Genomic DNA, 17,833 nt, shown 5'->3' on the forward strand with positions numbered 1-17,833 from the left:
CAGATAAGATCTCTGTGTTTGAGAATATGAATGTTTAATGTCTTTAAAAAAAACAAGCTAGCGTGTATAATGTAATATACAGCTGCAGTTCATGCATTGTGTTTATACATTATCCGACTTTGAAAATATTATTGTAAATGTCAGCTTTAGAGAAAAAAAATGCAGCTACCAAACTGCAGTAGCCTGTGTTTGGATCAAAGCAGGAAAGAATGTATGTAATTTCTGTGACAGCTAACAGACCATGGCTTTTTGTGGTCAGATTCCAATGGCTTTGGATGCCACAGTGTCGTGTTTCAGAAAGACAGACAAAGGCAGCACAATGCTGTCACTGAATGCTCTCCTCTTTATCTGCCTTTGCTCGTGGCTCCAATCTTTCTTCTGAGGTTATCTCAGAAGATGAACCCCACTACAAAACAGCACACCATCTAAACTTAGTTTCTCATTTGGATAGCTTACGGTTTTCCCTTTGTTTACCAATGTAGTAAGCTTTGTGGAGTAACTTACAGAGACTGGACACCATCACTTAAAAGCAATCTTTATTATGTGGATAATACAAAAGCATTCAACAGTTAAAATTAAGCAGTTTATTTTTCAGTTTCTTCCTTTTCTTACATAAATACTTAACTATTCACCTTCATTTTCCTTCAGTTAGTCCTTGTTTTTCCTGTTTGTAGGTAATAATGACGCCAATCGCAGTAAGACATATACAGTACAGCGGGTTTTCTTACGAAGTTAAACAAAGTTAAGTGAGTGCTTTAAAAGGAAAATTAAACCAAAAACAAAACCTTAATGCAAGTAAAAACACACACTGTAATAAAACATAGAAAGAATGTGGGATAGTTGGGATGATTAAACATCATACATTGTGTCATTTAATAATTTAATTTTATGAGCAAAACTATAATTCTCAGGAACTGGAGTCAGACAAGAAATTGTAAAATGTAAAAATGTGTTTCAACTGTATGTGAAGATTTAATTTCCTCAGTAAAACACATTGCTTCAAGTTCATTATGTGATGTCTCCTTTAAGAGGCACAAGATGCTAATGCTGTCAGAGAATCAGGTCTAGCTGCTAAAAACAAGGAGCCCTCTCAGGACTAAATGCATTAAAGCATGACCTTGAGCAAGGTGAATGACCATCACTGTCTCAAAGTCAGTTTACTCCAAACTAAAACTCCCTGAATGTAAACGTGTGTCTGTAACAGCCCACTGTCATATGTGGGTCAGACATTACCATGCACATCTGATTTACGACCACTACAACTGAGACATGATAAATTGAGGCAGTTACCTGGTGCAGAAAGCTGTGGTGGTCTGTCAGCTGTGCTCACTCGAGGAAAGCTGCTGGACTCTATTCTTATACACCCAAACATTAATTTTACAAGACAGCTGATTTATCATAATATTCTAAACTGCTTTTCAGAATTATGTGAATCTCTATTGTTTGTCAGCAGAATAAAATCCTCTTTAGCAGAGAAATTAATGAACTTAGTTAGCATGGTATTTTTGCTTTGTGAAATTAGCTATACATAACATAACTTAAAACATAAACATAACTGACTTTGTCTCCTGGATTAAACTTTTTTTATGTATAATGTAAAAGCAGGCACCAAGTCAAAGTTCTAGAAAAACACTTTTAAGATTTCGTGCAGCCAACCTCCAGGCAATAAATCAGTAAAGCCTGATTCACACCAAACACGCACACAACCCCCCCATTACCGTTGAATGTGCCTTCCTCTAGCATTTTTTCAACTCTTTAACCACACCCAAGGAGGGTAAAACGGTGTGGGACACATCCCCCTCCAGCATTTGGATCCAAGCCTCAGCCAACCAAAGCATAACTTTAATTAACTCAAAGAGCGACAAAGAGACACCATGGAAGCAGGCCAGACCCGTGCTGTGGTTCCAACTTACCTGGGATGGTCCATTTTTAACACTATATGCTGTTGCCTGCCTCTAGGGATTGCTGCCATTATCTGCTCCTGCAAGGTGAGTTACTTTTTTTGAGCACCAAACTTGTCTTAAACCTCATCTGCGGTTTTCCGCTCTTGCATTGTAAGACATTTCCTTACCTCAAATGTTACTCAAATCATTGTTGTGCATTGTACAGTTTGTAAATAGCAATATCGAAATTACATTTGAACGGTTTATCATTTTGAATTGACGAGAATCGCATCATTGTTACTTTTTAGTTGCACATCAGTAAATACATTTTCTGTTTTTTCTAGTGATGGCAGGTTTTTGTTATGATTATTTAAACTTCTCAGTCAAATTACTTTTTTCTAAAAAATTACTTCTGATACTTGCTTTTCAAAGGCACAAAATGCCAATGCTGTTGGAGAATCAACTGAGGCTGCAAGTGCATCAAAGACGGCCAAGACCCTCAATGTCATCGGACTTGTCGTTGGAATTATTCTGATCATCATAATTATCGCGTTCAAAGTCACTCAGAAGTGAAGACAACATTGATGAGGATTGTTTTCCAGAAAATGAGTTGGAATTTCAGCAAAGCCTTTGTTCCTTTAACCTTCCCATCCTCCAAACCCTAAGTAGAAACAGGTGTGTGTGTGTGTGTGTGTGTGTGTGTGTAAAAACACAGATTGTACATGTGTTTGTATTTTTATATCTACTCCAAGAGCCTATAAAACCTTAAAGGAATGCCGCAAGTAAAAAAATAAAAAACACAAAATTCATTTTCATTGACTAAGGCAATACTTTTCAGAAAACAATGGTCTTAAAATGTTATTACTTGGATTTACCTAATACATTATGCAATGTTTTAGATTTTAAGTGTTTGGGTATTTGAAGTTCCTCATACCTCACTGAAAATGTCAACAAAGTATCAGATTTGTCAAATTACTATAATTTTTTTTGCATTTTCATATACTGTTTAACAAAATTATGCACATATTGTACTCATTAAAGGTCATTATTATAAACGCAAACCTTTTTCAGATTGGCAAACATGTTTTGGAGTTGACGTAAATTTTGATTAGCATCGATTTAGGGGTCGGGTTTGAATTGATCTTTGTTAATCACTGAAATCTGAAAACATTTAAAAAATAAACAGTGGTTAGTACACTGCTCCTCATACAATAGTATAGTGCCTTTCCTAGCTGTCACTGCCCCCCTGTTAATAGTATCTGTACTGATGTAATATTTTGAAAAGCATTGGCAACATGGTATGTTTTTCCTGTAATTGTTTAGTAGTTACTTTCATATTAACATTCCAAACTTGCATGGAAGCAAAAACGTCCTTCATTATGTTTAACCAATTTGTCTTTTATCTGTGGCTTTTGTGGGATAAGTATTATTTTGCATTATGATAGCAATACTTTATAGAGTAAACGGTGCCTTGTGACTTATTGTTACAATGATCAATGAGTAGATGTAGGGTCATACATTTAGCTAAAGTGACTTTATACAGTGTAGTATATTAGTGTGTTTAAACAATATTTTTAATCAATGGGAATGCTTACGTGCAAAAGGAGTTCTTTAAGCATAGAGCACAAAGTGACATGACTGTTTCTTCATGGAAGGAAGGAAGGAAGGAAGGAAGGAAGGAAGGAAGGAAGGAAGGAAGGAAGGAAGGAAGGAAGGAAGGAAGGAAGGAAGGAAGGAAGGAAGCAAGCAAGCAAGCTTGTGTAATTCAAGGATGTTTATTCTTTCTTCTGGGGGATAAATGTTTGTCTGTAAAACATGTGCCAATCCTTAAGTCTTGTTCTCTCTGTATAAAACTTGCATTTTCCTCAGCATTCATCTCTGAAGTGCTTATAATAAAGAATAGATGTTGAGTTGGCTGTGTTGGTATTCTTTCATACAATAATTTCCTTCACACTTCAGAGTCCTTCAAAATGGGAGAGCAGCAACGTTTCTCCGTGCTTCCTCTGAAGTTCCTAGATTTCCTGATCCCATAATTACAAACAGACACACAACAAGAGACATGCAAGACAGCTCTGGTTACTCTCCAACGCAGAAAAATAGTATACTGCCACTCATGACAAATACATAAAGGAGCAATCGTTCTTCTATCTGAGGAATCTCAAAGAGAAGCATTTTCAATGCTAAGTTGAAAACAATCATATAGGGAGGTAATATTTCCTTCTTACATCTTCAGAAAGCAATCCTCTGCTTCGTTTATGAGACCTGTAAAGCAAGGAGGCAGCATGAGAATCTGAAAGTGTCCCCTTTAAGGCTCATGAAGGGGCCTCTTGGTCCTAAACCAACACACTCAGATTGGCTTCCTGTCCAGTGGAGGGCACGCCCAGTCTTGCCTGAAACAGCTCCCCCAGACATGCCTGCAGTATCTATGTTATACAAACAAAAAAAGAGAAGAAATTCAAAAGAACTTCACCCATGCGAGACATCATCAAGAAAATGTGGACCCACTCCCTAAAACAGGCGGAATATCAAAGTTCAGTTCAATTCAAGTTACATCTGGGGTCAAAATGTAAACTACAATATTTTCCAAAACCCTTAATTATTGATTCACACGTGAAGTGTTTCTGTGTACCTTGAAGAAAAGCCTCTGGAAGGCAGGACTGGAGTCAGAGCTCATGTCTGTAATCCTGATGTGGGACAGACAGTGAAGCAGCAGAAGAGAGAATCCACCAACTGACTGCAGCCTCTGACGACGGATAAACAGCGTCTGTTCGGCCTCCTGTCAACAGAGCAGTCATTCACAGTAACATATTACAGCTCCACAAAAACATCTTTTACTGTTTAAAAAAAAAGCAAGCACACCTTCCATCTTCAATACAAGGCGTCCTGGTTGCTATTAAAAAGAAACTAAAGGATTTGTTTAACATTAAGTTTTATGATTGACCTCAATATACATATACGGAAATGCAGCAAACGGTTTCTAAGAGGGTAAAGTGCTTAGCCATACAAAGCGTTATATGTTGTGCAAATTAAACCGAGCTACATAAACAGTGGATGTGAAAAGGGGACAATTGTAGTTATTGCAAACTCTTAATACAAGCATATGTGTCCAAGGCCACCACATGAAATGGCTGCAGCTGGTGTCCCCCTTCAGTAAGGAAGTATAAATCTGAAAGAATCTGAAACAAGGAAACCCGCCCAAGAAACAAACTTCATAACCTTGAGAACCTGCAAAAAATCTGGGTGTTGCCGAATTGCTGATTATTTACGGTTTGTAGGGGCCTCTTAGTCTGACCTCTCTCCCCTGTGAGCGGAGTAGGGTGAAGGCAGTCGGAATCTTTTGTATCCAGAGATCAGCAGGGCTCAAGCAGGATGTTAGATAAAGCCTTCTACTGTTGGGATGTTTCACTTTATTGCCCCTTGGGTTACAAGAGATGGAGCAGGCAGATGAAGTAAGCTGCTGTTGTCTGAGATGTTTGCCCTAACACTCTAAAGGTTTAGTGAGAGTGCAGAGGGAAACTAGTTGTTTCACTCTCGCTTACTGTGTCTTGTATAAACCTGTTTGACTTTTACCTTTCCTCCATGAAGGATTATCTGCATTCCTTTAAAGTACTTGAGATCTCCTTACTTTAATGTGCTTTTTATGTCACTTCGTTTTACTTAAATTGCTGCTATAATTTGTTTTAACCATGGTTGTTTACTTATATGTCTTTATTTTTATGCAACTGCATTATTTATTACCCATTAAAATCTGTATTAGAGGCCATAATCCAAGCAGGCATATCCAAGCATCTGCATACCAATTCCTTTTTCTGATACGCATTTCCAGAAAAGGAAATCCTAAAGTCTGGGGAATATCACTCAGATGTTGTATATTGGATGAAGTGGTTCACAAAAACATTACGGATAGCAATGGACATCTCAAATGAGCCAACTATTTTACAACATTAACAGAGATGCTTCATACTTGGACAGATCGTTTAAACAAGCCCTGATAAACATCTACTGGCCACATGCTTACAATAGTTGTTTTTGTTAATTGTGTAATATATCTTAATTAATACTGCAGCTTCAGTGTGTGAAATGTTTTGAATTTTGATAGTGTGCCGGGAATTTATTCATCAAATGTGGATAAACAATCAAACCATTCAGCTGTCTTTGAGGTATTTTATTTCTTGCAAGAAAGTTCAGTCAGTCGTACAGAGAGCATACAGTCTGCAGAGTGAAAGACCAAGAGTAGAGCTAGGATTGCATGTCCAAACACAGAGAGAGGAGAAAGGGGAGGGTTTAAGCTTGGCTATAATGAAAGGAGCATTCCAGAAATGTAGGGAGTTGAGGGGGCAGTATCAGGATGTTCTTAGTTCAACAGAAGTTGAAGGTAATACTGTTGGTGCACATTGAGTGTAACTAACAACATTGCAACAAATCTTCTTATCTTAAGAAGATAAGATAAATCTTAAGAAGAACATCTCCCAACCTTAGCAAAGAAGTGAAAGCCAGACAATAGAGATAGACATTAGCAAATAAGAATCACACAATTATATCATTAAAGTAAGTAAGAGAATATAATATTTTTCTGTTACAAAAACTGAAGACTAGTCCTTACTAGTCTTTCTAAGAAAAGCAAGTATTATCACCTTTCAGATAACCAAATGAAGTACAGCATGCAATATGTTGTCATAATGGAAGTATTTTTCACATCCATTTTGAAGGCATTTCAGTGGTTTCATTTAATATGCGGTGTCTACTTTAATGTTTGCTTTTAGGGGACTCACTTGTGAGTTTATGAGTAAATTCTTTTCTTGTTGATGCAAGTTATGCCACACAATATTGATCAATTTCTATCAATCGTACTGAAAAACAAAATTAAATCTCAAATAACACTCACGGAAACATTACCTGGTAAAAGAAGGAATTTCTGAAGACGTTGTGGAAGTAGTTGTTGTTTGGAAGACTAGCTGCTATCTGAACTGAAATGACTGGAGCCTGATGGAAAGGAGAACAACAATCCAAGCATGTTTTATAAGAGCCTGCTTGCTGAAGCTAACAGTAAAATTGACACACATTTACAACAATTAAAAGAATATGTGTGTAATAGATAACAATATTAAAAATGATCACATAAAGAATAAAAGTGAATTAAAAAAGTATTGTAAGATGAGATTTATGAAACAATATCAGCCTGAGGCTAGAGCAACAGAACTCTGACACCAAAAGCCAAGTCACATTTGGTCTTTATCTGGGACACAGAGATAGTTAGAGGGTTTCCTGCCTTTGTACTTAAGGTTTCACAGAGGCGCATGAGAGATATAAAGGTTAAAAATAGCTTAGAGCCAGGCAACTCAAAGCCTTAAAAATTAAACAGTAGGAGCAATTAAAAGAAATATATAAACAACAGGTTTAATAATTGTCAAACTACAGCACCAACCAGTTTTAGATTATTCAATGTGTCTATGAGGAATAGTCCATGTTGGTAGACCAGGAACTCTCTGGGGTTAAGGGCCGAAAGGTCCAAAGGGATCAGCTCTCCCTCACATTCCCACTGAGCATCAAGGACGTCTATGAAACTCTTGCCTCGGTCTGGACAAAACACGGAGCAAGATAATTGTCTCTTTTTATGAAATATATGTCTCCTGAGTGATTCTTGTAGTCGCAATGTGTTACTGTCCCCTTTTTCTACCCAATCAAGAATTGTAGCTACATGTATAAGTCTTTCAAAAGTCACTAAACTAACAGGCACGCAGCAACAAAACATGGACTTACAGGTTATATGTAATACATGACTTTTTGCAATTCAAAATATACAACTCAAACTGTGTCAGACTTACCTGAGAGCTCTCCTCTAAGAAGCCCAGCCCCACAGGCCCAGCCCTTCAGCTGTAAATCCATCCCCTTCAACAGCTGGAACAGAGGGGAAAGCTCCAGCAGCTTGGTCCATTCTTCTTCTTGGTAATATTGATGGATAACATTAGTATGACACACCACGTGAAACGTTCAAACTGTGTATTAATATACATGACGTAACCTGGAATAGTGGGGACAGTGATACTTCTTGTAGGATGACTGGACTCTTTCATTGGCTGGCTCTCTGTTAGAAAAATAACTTAGAATTAAAATGATGTATTTACATTAAAAGATTAGTAGGATTTCTTGTAAAGGTTAGCAGTGCTGGAAACAATAAATGGGGTAAAAAAGTAGGTATGGATGTGTGAATACCTGTATGTCCTTTCCCATAAGTCTATAACCTCAATCTAGTATAAATAGCACGCTAACACAGTACTGAAGCAGAGAACAGCACAAGACACCAACAGGTGAAAGTATGATGCTGTGTAATTGGTTCTTGTACTTACCCTGGGAGTAAATGCCAGAAGATGGGGCGTGTCTTTGTGAAATGCGTGCCAGTGTCGAGCTGGCCTGTAGAACAGTATTTAGGGATTGAGCTAAATTGACAGGCTCCCTCAAAGACTGGGTGGAGATTCCTTCAGAAACACAAACCACAAGCAAGCATAAACATGCTGAAATACCAGCCAATTCATAGGAAAAACTAATCAAAGTATCTCCTCAAGCAGCTGGGAGGCTTTGTTTTTGAAGTTGTTTATTTCTACAGACCCAAAACACATTATTTTGATGTAAGCAATTTACTTTAGAAGGCTAGTTTTCACAGGAACATAAGCTATTTATGTTTTCTAATGGTAAAAAAAAATACCCCTGTGGTTATTGTACCTGCCAGGACATGTTTTACTCTTCTTTTATCTCCTTCTACCCTATTCTGCCATATTAAAAGACATTCAAAAACAGATCAGCACTCTGGAGCTATTGATTCCCTTCTTCGGCAGACATCAGTTACAGTGCCTTGCAAAAGTATTCACCCCCTTGGCTATTATCTATTTTGTTACATTAAAACCTGTAATTTAAATGTTTTTTTAATCTGAATTGTATGTGATGGATCTGCACAAAATAGTCTAAGTTGGTGAAGTGAAATGAGAAAAATATATATATAAAAAAGATTTGTTTTAAATAAAAAACTGAACATTGGCATGTGAATATGTATTCACCCCCTTTGCTATGAAGCCCCTAAAAGTTCTGGGGCAACCAATTACCTTCAGAAGCCGCATAATTAGTGAAATGAAGTCCACTTGTGTGCAATCTAAGTGTCACATGATCTGTCAGTATAAACACACCTTTTCTGAAAGGCCCCATAGGCTGCAACACCACTAAGCAAGAGGCATCACACCATGAAGACCAAGCAGCTCTCCAAACAAGTCAGGGACAAGGTTATTGAGGAATACAAGTCAAGGTTGGGTTATAAAAAAATATCTACATCTTTGATGATCCCCCGGAGCACCATCACATCCATAATCTTCAACTGGAAAGAACATGGGACCACAACAGGGCCAAGACAGGGCTGCCCACCAAAACTCACAGACCGGGCAAAGAGGGCATTAATCAGAGAGGCAACAGAGAGACTAAAGGTAACTCGGAAGGAGCTGCAGAGTTCCACAGCAGAGACTGGAGTGTCTGTGCATAGGACCACAATAAGCCGTACACTCCATAGAGCTAGGCTTTATGGAAGAGTGGGCAGAGAACCATTACTTGGTGTTAAAAATAAGAAGGCACGTTTTGAGTTTGCCAAAAGACATATGGTCGACTCCCTAAATGTATGGGCGAAAGTGCTCTGGTCAGATGAGACTAAAATGTAACTTTTCAGCCACCAAGGGAAACGCTATGTCTGGCAGAAACCCAACACATCCATCACCCCAAGAACACCATCCCCACAGTGAAACATGGTGGTGGCAGCATCATGCTAAGGGGATGTTTTTCAGCAGCAGGGACTGGGAAACTGGTGCGAGTCGAGGGAAAGATGGATGGTGCTAAATACAGGGATATTCTAGAGCAAAACCTGCTAAAGCAACACTTGAATGGTTTAACCGGAAGAATTTAAATGTGTTGGAATGGACTAGTCAAAGCCCAGACCTCAATCCAATTGAGAATCTCTGGTTTGACTTGAAGACTGCTGTTCATAAGCGGAAACCATCCAACATCAAGGAGCTGGAGAAGCTTTCCCTTGAGGAATGGGAAAAAATCCCAGTGGCAATCTGTGGCAAGCTCATAAAGACTAATCAAAACCGACTTGCAGCTGTAATTGCCGCAAAAGGTGGCTCTACAAAGTACTGACATTAGGGGGATGAATAGTTATGCATGCTGAAGTTTTCTGTTATTTTGTCCTTTTTGTTGTTTACTTCACAATAATAAAAAAAAAAACACATCTTCAAAGTTGTAGGCATGTTCTGTAAATGAAATGATGCTAACCCTCAAGCAATCCATTTTACTTCCAGGTTGTGAGGCAACAAAACATGAAAAATGCCAAGGGGGTGAATACTTTTTCAATAACACACTGGCATTTTCCCGTCTCACTGCTCTTGCTGCATTTTGACAATAAACATATTTCAAATTATGCATTCAAAGACCGGACTCCCTTTCTGAATATCACCTCGGGATAAATAAAAGTATGTATTTTCTTCTTCTCCACACAAATAGAGAGGCTATTATAAGCACATAAGTGGCTTGAAAGGCCATACCTTTCACCACAGGCACAGATGCTGTCCAGACTCTAGAGCAGCTGTCTCCAACACGTCGCTCGCGACCTACCAGTCGCTCGCCGCCCCCTTCAAAGTAGCTCGCCAAATAGTTTACATTTAAACCATAGACTGTATATAAGATTTAAACACAAATTTTCATAATATGCCAATTTCATTTGTCACCTGTACATAAAGTACCGCTCATCTTCTATCTGAAGATATGTTGCTACGATATTTATTTTCACAAAATATGACACAGAGCGCTGTTATCAACCGGTATTGCTAACAATGGCTAACCCGAGGTAATTGCTAAATCTGTAAACAAGGCGCGTCCATCTTTTCCGACTTTCCGACCTCGAATGTGACGTCACTCCCAGTTCCGACCTCCGACCTCCGATGTAAACGCGGCAAACACCGAACGCGGCATTAGCTTGACCATGGCCGCTGAATGCAACAAGAGGCGGAAAACATACTTTTTTCACGAGAATTGGGAAATAGACTTTTGTTTCACAAGTGTAAAGGACAAGTGTGTTTGTTTGATCTGTGGAGTAAGCATGGCGGTCGGTAAAAAATGCAATGTGGAGCGCCATTTCACCACAGTCCACAGCACCTTCTCACGGAACTTTCCGCTGGTAGCAATCTACGAAAAAGAAAAGATAAAGGACCTGAAAATACAGCTACAACGACAGCAGTCTGTTTTTACCAGACCAGCACAGATGGCTACTGCTTGTACGGAGGCTTCGTTTAAAGTGGCGCACATCCTGACAAACGCAAAAGGCCTTCACTGATGGCAGTGTTGTAAAGGAGGCCAGGACCGCGGTGGCTGAAACGTTATTCAAGGACCATAAATGTAAGACAGAAATATTGTCTGCTTTTGCTGATGTACAACTTGGTGCAAATACAATGGCAAGGAGAGTGTCTGCACTGGCTGTGGACGCGGGAAGACAGTTGGAAACTGACATTAACAGGTGTAAATGGTTTTCTATTCAGCTGGATGAATCTGTTGACGCCAGCGATACAGCCCAGCTGGCTGTTTTCATCCGCATGGTTTTTGATGATATCACTGCGCATGAAGAGTTTTTGACTTTACTTTCATTGAAAACTACAACAAGGGGAGTCGATATTAACAATGCTGTGAAGAACTACTTCACGGAACAGAAGATCCCTATTGAAAAGCTGGTGTCAATAACCACTGACGGAGCACCAGTGATGACAGGTCGTCACTCTGGATTTATTGCCCGATGCAAAGCAGACCCGGAGTTTCCGCCATTTCTGGCCTACCATTGCATAATTCACCAACAGGCTTTATGCGCGAAGGTCATGGGATTTGAACATGTCATGGAGCCGGTTGTCAAGATTATCAACTCCATCAGAGCAAAGGCTAAGCAACACAGGACCTTCAAGCAATTCCTGGAGGAATGCACTGTGGCCTATGGAGATCTCCTGCTCCACACTGACATCAGATGGCTCAGTAAGGGTAAAGTACTGCAACGTTTCTTTTCCTTGCTGGGTGAAATCAAGATTTTCTTGGAAGAGAGGGGGGAGGACACCACCTTGTTATCTGATGCAGTGTGGGTCCTTGATCTTGCGTTTTTGACAGATGTAACTGAGAAAATGAATAACTTGAACGTACAGTTGCAAGGTTAAGAGAAAGACGTCTGCAACATGATCAGTGCTGTTAACGCGTTCAGCGCAAAACTGGCCTTTTTCATCCAGCAGTTGAAGGCCAAAAGATTCCAGCATTTCCCCTCTGTCACAAAGGTTTTGGAAACCCATGCAGGGGTAGCTGATGCTTTGAACACAGAGAAGTACTGTGACCTCTTGATCAAGCTTGGCCAGGAGTTTGCAGACAGGTTCAGAGACTTTGAGAGACTTGAGCCCTGTGTGACATTAATTGCCAACCCATTAATGAATGTGGACATTAGTCAGATTTCTGGGCAGATGGCAGACCTTTTCTGTATCGATCCTGTGGAAATGGAAATGGAACTTTTAAACCTCCAAAACGACATACAGCTGAAATCTCAACAGCATGCTGAACATTTTTGGAGCTTGGTTGAGCCAGAAAACTATAAGAATCTGTGTCAAGCAGCTCTGAAGACAGCTGCTTTGTTTGGGTCTACATACGTCTGTGAATCTTCTTTTTCTGACATGAATGTCATCAAATCTAAGTTCAGAACAAGACTGACAGATGAACATTTGAAAGACTCCATAAGAGTGAACCTAAGTGGGTATATTCCAGCATACAGCTCTCTTGTTGGCACCATGCAGTGCCAGGTATCTCACTAACTAAAGGTGCTTGGCTGAATATGTAGGCTAGTGAATAAATTACTGAAAGCCTATGTGATTTCAAAGGTGTGAGTTATGTTTTGACAAAGTGTCAGTGTTTTGTAAATGTTATGCAAAAAATGTGAGTTTAATGTGTTTTATAGTTTGTACAGATAAAGAAATGCATATGCTGATGAGTTCAATTTGGGCTATGTTTCACACAAAGTGTGAGTATTAGAGGTCAGTGTTTTGTAAATGTTATGCAAAAAATGTGAGTTTATCAGTGATAGCTGAAAAGAAAGAAATGCATAGACATGCATACTGATACATATTTAGTTACATTTCTGTATTTTGAGTGTGAGTATTGGCTGCCAATACTTTGAAAATGTTCATGCAAAAAAACATGTTGAAAAGAGAAAGAAATGTTTTGACATGCATACTTTGAGTTTAATTTGAGTATTAATGTTCTTACACAAATAGTGAGTGTTGGATGTATGTTCCGTATATGCTTGTGCCAAACGAAACCTTATTCAGGGATTTAGATACGTGTGAATAAATGTTACACATGATATAAAACACAAGTAGCTCTCCGTACTTTTTTTTCTTTAGAGGTAGCTCTCAGAGGGGAAAAGGTTGGAGACCCCTGCTCTAGAGGCTAGGTCCAACCCATATGCTTGCTTTGTTGTAAAACCTGAAATCAAGTCAGAAATCATGTTGACAAGCCTGCTCATATCCTATTATTTTCCTTAGAAAGACCAAAGCCAGCTATGAATTCTTACTACTGAGTGTCTTTTAAGTCAAAGTCTGCTCTACCAGGGTTATTTTCACCAACAAACTAAATACTTTGGTAACACTTTACTTGAATGGGTGTTCATAAGACTGACATAACATTCGTAACCATGACATGAGACCTGTCATAAACATTAATCAATACTTATGACAGTTGTCGTTAAGTGTCATTCGGTAAGTTATGTCACCTTTGATGCAAAGGTGACATTGTTTGAGATTTCCTTGTTATGACAAGTTCACATAAACCAAGACAACAAAACCTGTCATAAACATGTCATAGCAGACCTAACTGTCAAACTTGAGAAAAACATTTAGCTTGATATGTTAGCGCGACATTAAACGGTCATATTTGGATGTCTGCTATGACATGTTTATGGTTTTGTTGTCTTGGTTTATGTCAAGTTGTAATAACAAGGAAATCTCAAACAATGTCACTTTTGCATCAAAAGTGACATAACTTTTCGAATTGACACCGAATGACACTTAACGACAACTGTCATAAGTATTGATTAATGTTTAAGACAGGTCTCATGTCATGGTTATGACAATGTTATGTCAGTCTTATGAACACCCATTCAAGTAAAGTGTTACCAATACAAAACACATTTGTGGGTAGCATATTCCTTCATTAAAATTCATAAGGGTACTGTTTGTAAAGAGTCAAACCCAAATACACTACTCTGCTGTTGATAACCATAAAGAGATCACTATACAGTATGTGTATTATCAAAATCAAAAGAAAACGGTCCTGACAAAATGCAGCATTTGAGCTTGTTTAATTTGTTTGTTAAAATCTACAGTTAATTTGGAAAAGTAATTGACCCTATTGGAAAACTGAAGATGTTGGTCTTAGGAAGGCATCATAGGGCTTGGTTTTGGTCTTTTCAGGGGATTTGTTGACAGTGAAAAATAAAATAAAAACACCAGCATTATCCTTTGACCGCTATTAAAGAATGTGTGGGAAAATGTAGATAATGGCTTTAGAAGTACTCATTTAAAGGCTCACAGAGGAAAAGTACCAGAAAATGTGGACAGAAGCAGAGCAATTTCATATAATAATGCACTATTCAATGGGGGCTTGTCCTTTCTCTAGGAGAATATGTACTGCACATCTGCTGGCTTTCTATCATATATTAGGACCCTTAGCATGTAGTATATATAGTACCCTGCAGATTAGGTACCTGAAATATGCTGATTGCAAGTGTTGGGGGAGAAGCTGGCAGGCTGTTTATCTTCCAAGAGCTGGTTCAGTTTCTCCAGCAGAGGCAAAGCCATTTGTTGAAGCAAACCCCTGACCTCCACAGTCTGTCTTTGTCCACTGCACTGGATCAGACCATATTCCTTGTAGCAAAAGTTCCCACACAATACTGCCTAGACAAAGAGGAAGAGAGAGAAAGCTCAGCATACCACTTGGAGAGATAGAGATACCCATCTTCTGTAATAGGGCATATGTTGCTTTGATTGTTCACCTCAGGTTCAAACAAACTTGATGGCAACATGATGAAAAAATCCAAACAAAATTAGCCATAAACCTCCTTCCATCATATACTTAGGTGTATTTATATTAAGTGTCATTTAAGTGGTGTAAGTGTGTTTTGACCTGAGCAGTGTCGGCACGGAGCTGAGAAAGGTGCCTGACAAAGCGCAGAGCATTAAGATCAACCTCCAACTCTGTTTGTCTGGAACAACACTGCTCCCACAACTCTCTCTGCCTCAGCTCTCTGTCCTGGAGGAAGAATAAACACAGGCTTGAGCGTGAAGAACCATGAAGTCTTATTTACATTTAGAGGATAATGTTAGAGAGAGCATCCCATAGCACACGGCTGACATCAAAGTTTAATAACTGGACCTTTGAAAGTTCCCTATAGCATAATTAGTCATATGCATTTGGCACTGATGTTGTGATAGGGATGTGAGCATCTGACCCAACTGTGTCACAAACAATTAAGCTGCAGGGGGTTAAATTGACCAGAAAGACATTATTCGAACCATAACATGGACGGGTGTATTCCAGTCTCCTCCATGGGTAGCCAATTTTTCTCTGTCTTGTTGCAGCTGCTCCATACACAGATCCAGCTTGTCAAGGTCTGACACAAGCTCTGAGTGCCAAACGCACTGCCGATCCCACTCCTGCTCATCACCTATGCACACAGACAGACACACAAAGACATGCTGCCAACCCAAATAAAACATTAAACAGTGAAATTATGTAAATTACTTAACAACAGAAGGGTGCGATATGAGACAGCATGAAGCAGCTCTCTTTTGGCAAGCAATGAATATAACTGCAGAGGAGGTCATGAGTGTGATTTTCCTTCATGCTTTTCACTCGTTCAGCATGCCACCCAATTTACCCAGTGATAGGATGTCTAATACATGCGGAGGCAAGATCAGAGCCAACTGGGTGTGCTGAGCCGCTCTCCTTTGTGCCTCAGTCTGCGCCGAATCCTGCAGTTCCACGGCTGCTTCAGTGAGCTGCCTCCCCGACCACTCAACCTGCAGCAAAGTGAACACTTACTGTATACTTCCCCGGGCGCTGCACGATAGCTGCCCACTGCTCCTAGTACTAGGATGGGTTAAATGCAGAGGACTAATTTCACTGTGTGTGCTCTGCTGTGTGCATGTATGTGACTAATAAAGAGGGTTTCATCCTCCGATTCTATTCTACTTTGAATGTAAAAAAAGTGAAGGTACCGATTTGAATACTGGCACACAAAAAGACACACACAATTTTAGGAACAAAGGAATGGGAAGCACATGCACACAGCCATACAAAGAGATGCAGCGACTGCAAATTGCTTTAACTCAAATGTTACACAGTATGCCCTCACCACACATTTGCTTCTTTGCGTGCACAAATGGACATGAATAGCTTTTCTAGAATTACTTTCTAATGATGTTTTCCCCGGCATTCATACACTCTCACTCCCTCATTTCCACATGCTCAAAAGGCACTGCTTTGAATTTGTTTCTTCTTTCTTCAGAGGCAAGGGTATATAAGATATTCACAAACAAATCAGCAATCTCCCCCTGCTGACCTGATAAGAGTTTCCTTCTGTGGCTCTAAAGAGACACTGGAATAGAACCGAGTCCAGATCAGAGAAAATATCTTCCTCTCGCTGCCTTTGCTGCTGCCAGTAAGTGTTTCGCAAACACACCTCTCTCTGCAGCGCCTCTACCTGGCAATACATAGCAGCAACAAAAGAGAGGACATCAGATTACTTGAGTTCAAACTGAATTCAAGGGGATGCGAAATGAAATGCTAGTACATAAACACATGAAAGACTTGAGTAGCGTTTATGAAATTCACACTATTCTCTCCTGCTGAATGAACTGGGCTGTAAAATAAAAAGTATATATAGTCAAAGTAAAGCTTTCTTATGATTAATCATTTTTTTAAATGTATTGCCCTACCTGCACACTATCAGTTTGATCTGCCACAGTTAGCCAATAGGAAGCTGTAACCGGTACAACATTTTTTCTGGACACGTCCAGTCTGGCACCAACTACAGGGGCCAACACGCCTGTCACTGGATCAACAGTCTGAGATCCATAACGGATGGCTACTAGGCCTGTGAAGTGCAACAGCATAGACACAGAAAAGCATACTTGTTTATTTCGGTACTGTTTAAAATAATTAAAAGTGGATTAAATAACCTGTGTCTGGTGACCTGAGCATTTGTTTGTTTTTCAAAGTACCTTTTCCATCTGTGTCCTCCATGGTTCCTGCCAACAGTGTTATGTTCCCAGAGACAAGGTCAGTCTGGCACCCCAGCACAGGCACATTAAGACCAGAACCCATAGGGTCAGGGTACTCCATCCCCAACAGAGCTGGTACAGACCTATCTGAACCTAAGAAAGGCATCTCTCCTGGTTTGAACAGCACAGGAGAAATCAAAGGGTTAATATGGAGGAAAAAAAATAGTAAATGTCTCCAAGGTTCGAAAGTATTTTCGCAAGTTTTTATTGGCATCACATTACTGACATTATAGAGGTTCAGAAATAGGCTTTTCTGACCAATACAAAAGACAGACAATTATGCAGTACATTACTTCAGTGCTACTTTAGGGTTTGTTTGGGTTAGATCAAACAAACTCTAAATTAAAGTAAATACAGAAAGACTGACATACATGAAACAGGGCCGTGGCTGCATGAAAAGTCTGGCAAAGCATATAAAACACTTAAAGAGGCTAAAAGAGGCTAAACTTAAAAACGTATTATCAAGCAGATCACACAACCACTGCAGCTAACATTATGCAGAGAACATGAATAAACCTGTCATGAAGGCAGATTGGAAACAGCCCCGAAGGAGAGCAATAA

At 39.4% G+C, this 17,833-nt stretch overlaps 2 protein-coding genes across 4 annotated transcripts; one reads left to right on the top strand and one right to left on the bottom strand.

Annotated features, from left to right (window-relative positions):
• The first annotated feature begins 1,775 nt into the window (after positions 1-1,775).
• LOC134880329 (dispanin subfamily A member 2b-like) lies at positions 1,776-3,793 on the top strand. Its single transcript, XM_063907220.1, has 2 exons — positions 1,776-1,988; positions 2,316-3,793. The coding sequence occupies exons 1-2, from the start codon at positions 1,875-1,877 to the stop codon at positions 2,454-2,456; spliced, it is 255 nt and encodes an 84-aa protein (XP_063763290.1). The 5' UTR covers positions 1,776-1,874; the 3' UTR covers positions 2,457-3,793.
• Positions 1,808-17,367, bottom strand: si:dkey-103g5.4 (uncharacterized). 3 transcript variants are annotated; one of them, XR_010167920.1, is made up of 15 exons: positions 17,213-17,366; positions 16,928-17,085; positions 16,552-16,692; positions 15,868-16,009; positions 15,503-15,654; positions 15,114-15,239; positions 14,695-14,884; positions 8,231-8,359; positions 7,906-7,968; positions 7,709-7,825; positions 7,309-7,460; positions 6,780-6,866; positions 4,513-4,659; positions 4,109-4,306; positions 1,808-3,904 (listed from the first exon to the last, which is right to left on the bottom strand). XR_010167920.1 is itself a non-coding variant. In XM_063907219.1 (14 exons), the coding sequence occupies exons 1-14, from the start codon at positions 17,331-17,333 to the stop codon at positions 4,217-4,219; spliced, it is 1,812 nt and encodes a 603-aa protein (XP_063763289.1). In that variant the 5' UTR covers positions 17,334-17,367; the 3' UTR covers positions 1,808-4,216. The 3 variants fall into 3 exon arrangements, 2 of the variants coding, with proteins under 2 accessions (XP_063763289.1, XP_063763288.1); XM_063907219.1 differs by having other exon boundaries at positions 1,808-4,306; positions 7,709-7,822; positions 17,213-17,367; XM_063907218.1 differs by having other exon boundaries at positions 1,808-4,306; positions 17,213-17,367.
• Positions 17,368-17,833: the final 466 nt, after the last annotated feature.

The sequence above is a fragment of the Eleginops maclovinus genome, chromosome 18 (assembly GCF_036324505.1).
Source record: "Eleginops maclovinus isolate JMC-PN-2008 ecotype Puerto Natales chromosome 18, JC_Emac_rtc_rv5, whole genome shotgun sequence".
Taxonomy (NCBI): domain Eukaryota; kingdom Metazoa; phylum Chordata; class Actinopteri; order Perciformes; family Eleginopidae; genus Eleginops; species Eleginops maclovinus.

Coding starts and splice junctions, on each gene's coding strand:
- LOC134880329 (XM_063907220.1), top strand. CDS start 1,875: ATGGAAGCAGGCCAGACCCGTGCTGTGGTTCCAACTTACCTGGGATGG. Junction 1,989..2,315: donor CCATTATCTGCTCCTGCAAG/GTGAGTTACTTT, acceptor TGCTTTTCAAAG/GCACAAAATGCCAATGCTGT.
- si:dkey-103g5.4 (XM_063907218.1), bottom strand. CDS start 17,333: ATGGAGTACCCTGACCCTATGGGTTCTGGTCTTAATGTGCCTGTGCTG. Junction 17,086..17,212: donor GGAGGACACAGATGGAAAAG/GTACTTTGAAAA, acceptor TGCACTTCACAG/GCCTAGTAGCCATCCGTTAT. Junction 7,461..7,708: donor TCTTAGAGGAGAGCTCTCAG/GTAAGTCTGACA, acceptor TGTTTTGTCCAG/ACCGAGGCAAGAGTTTCATA.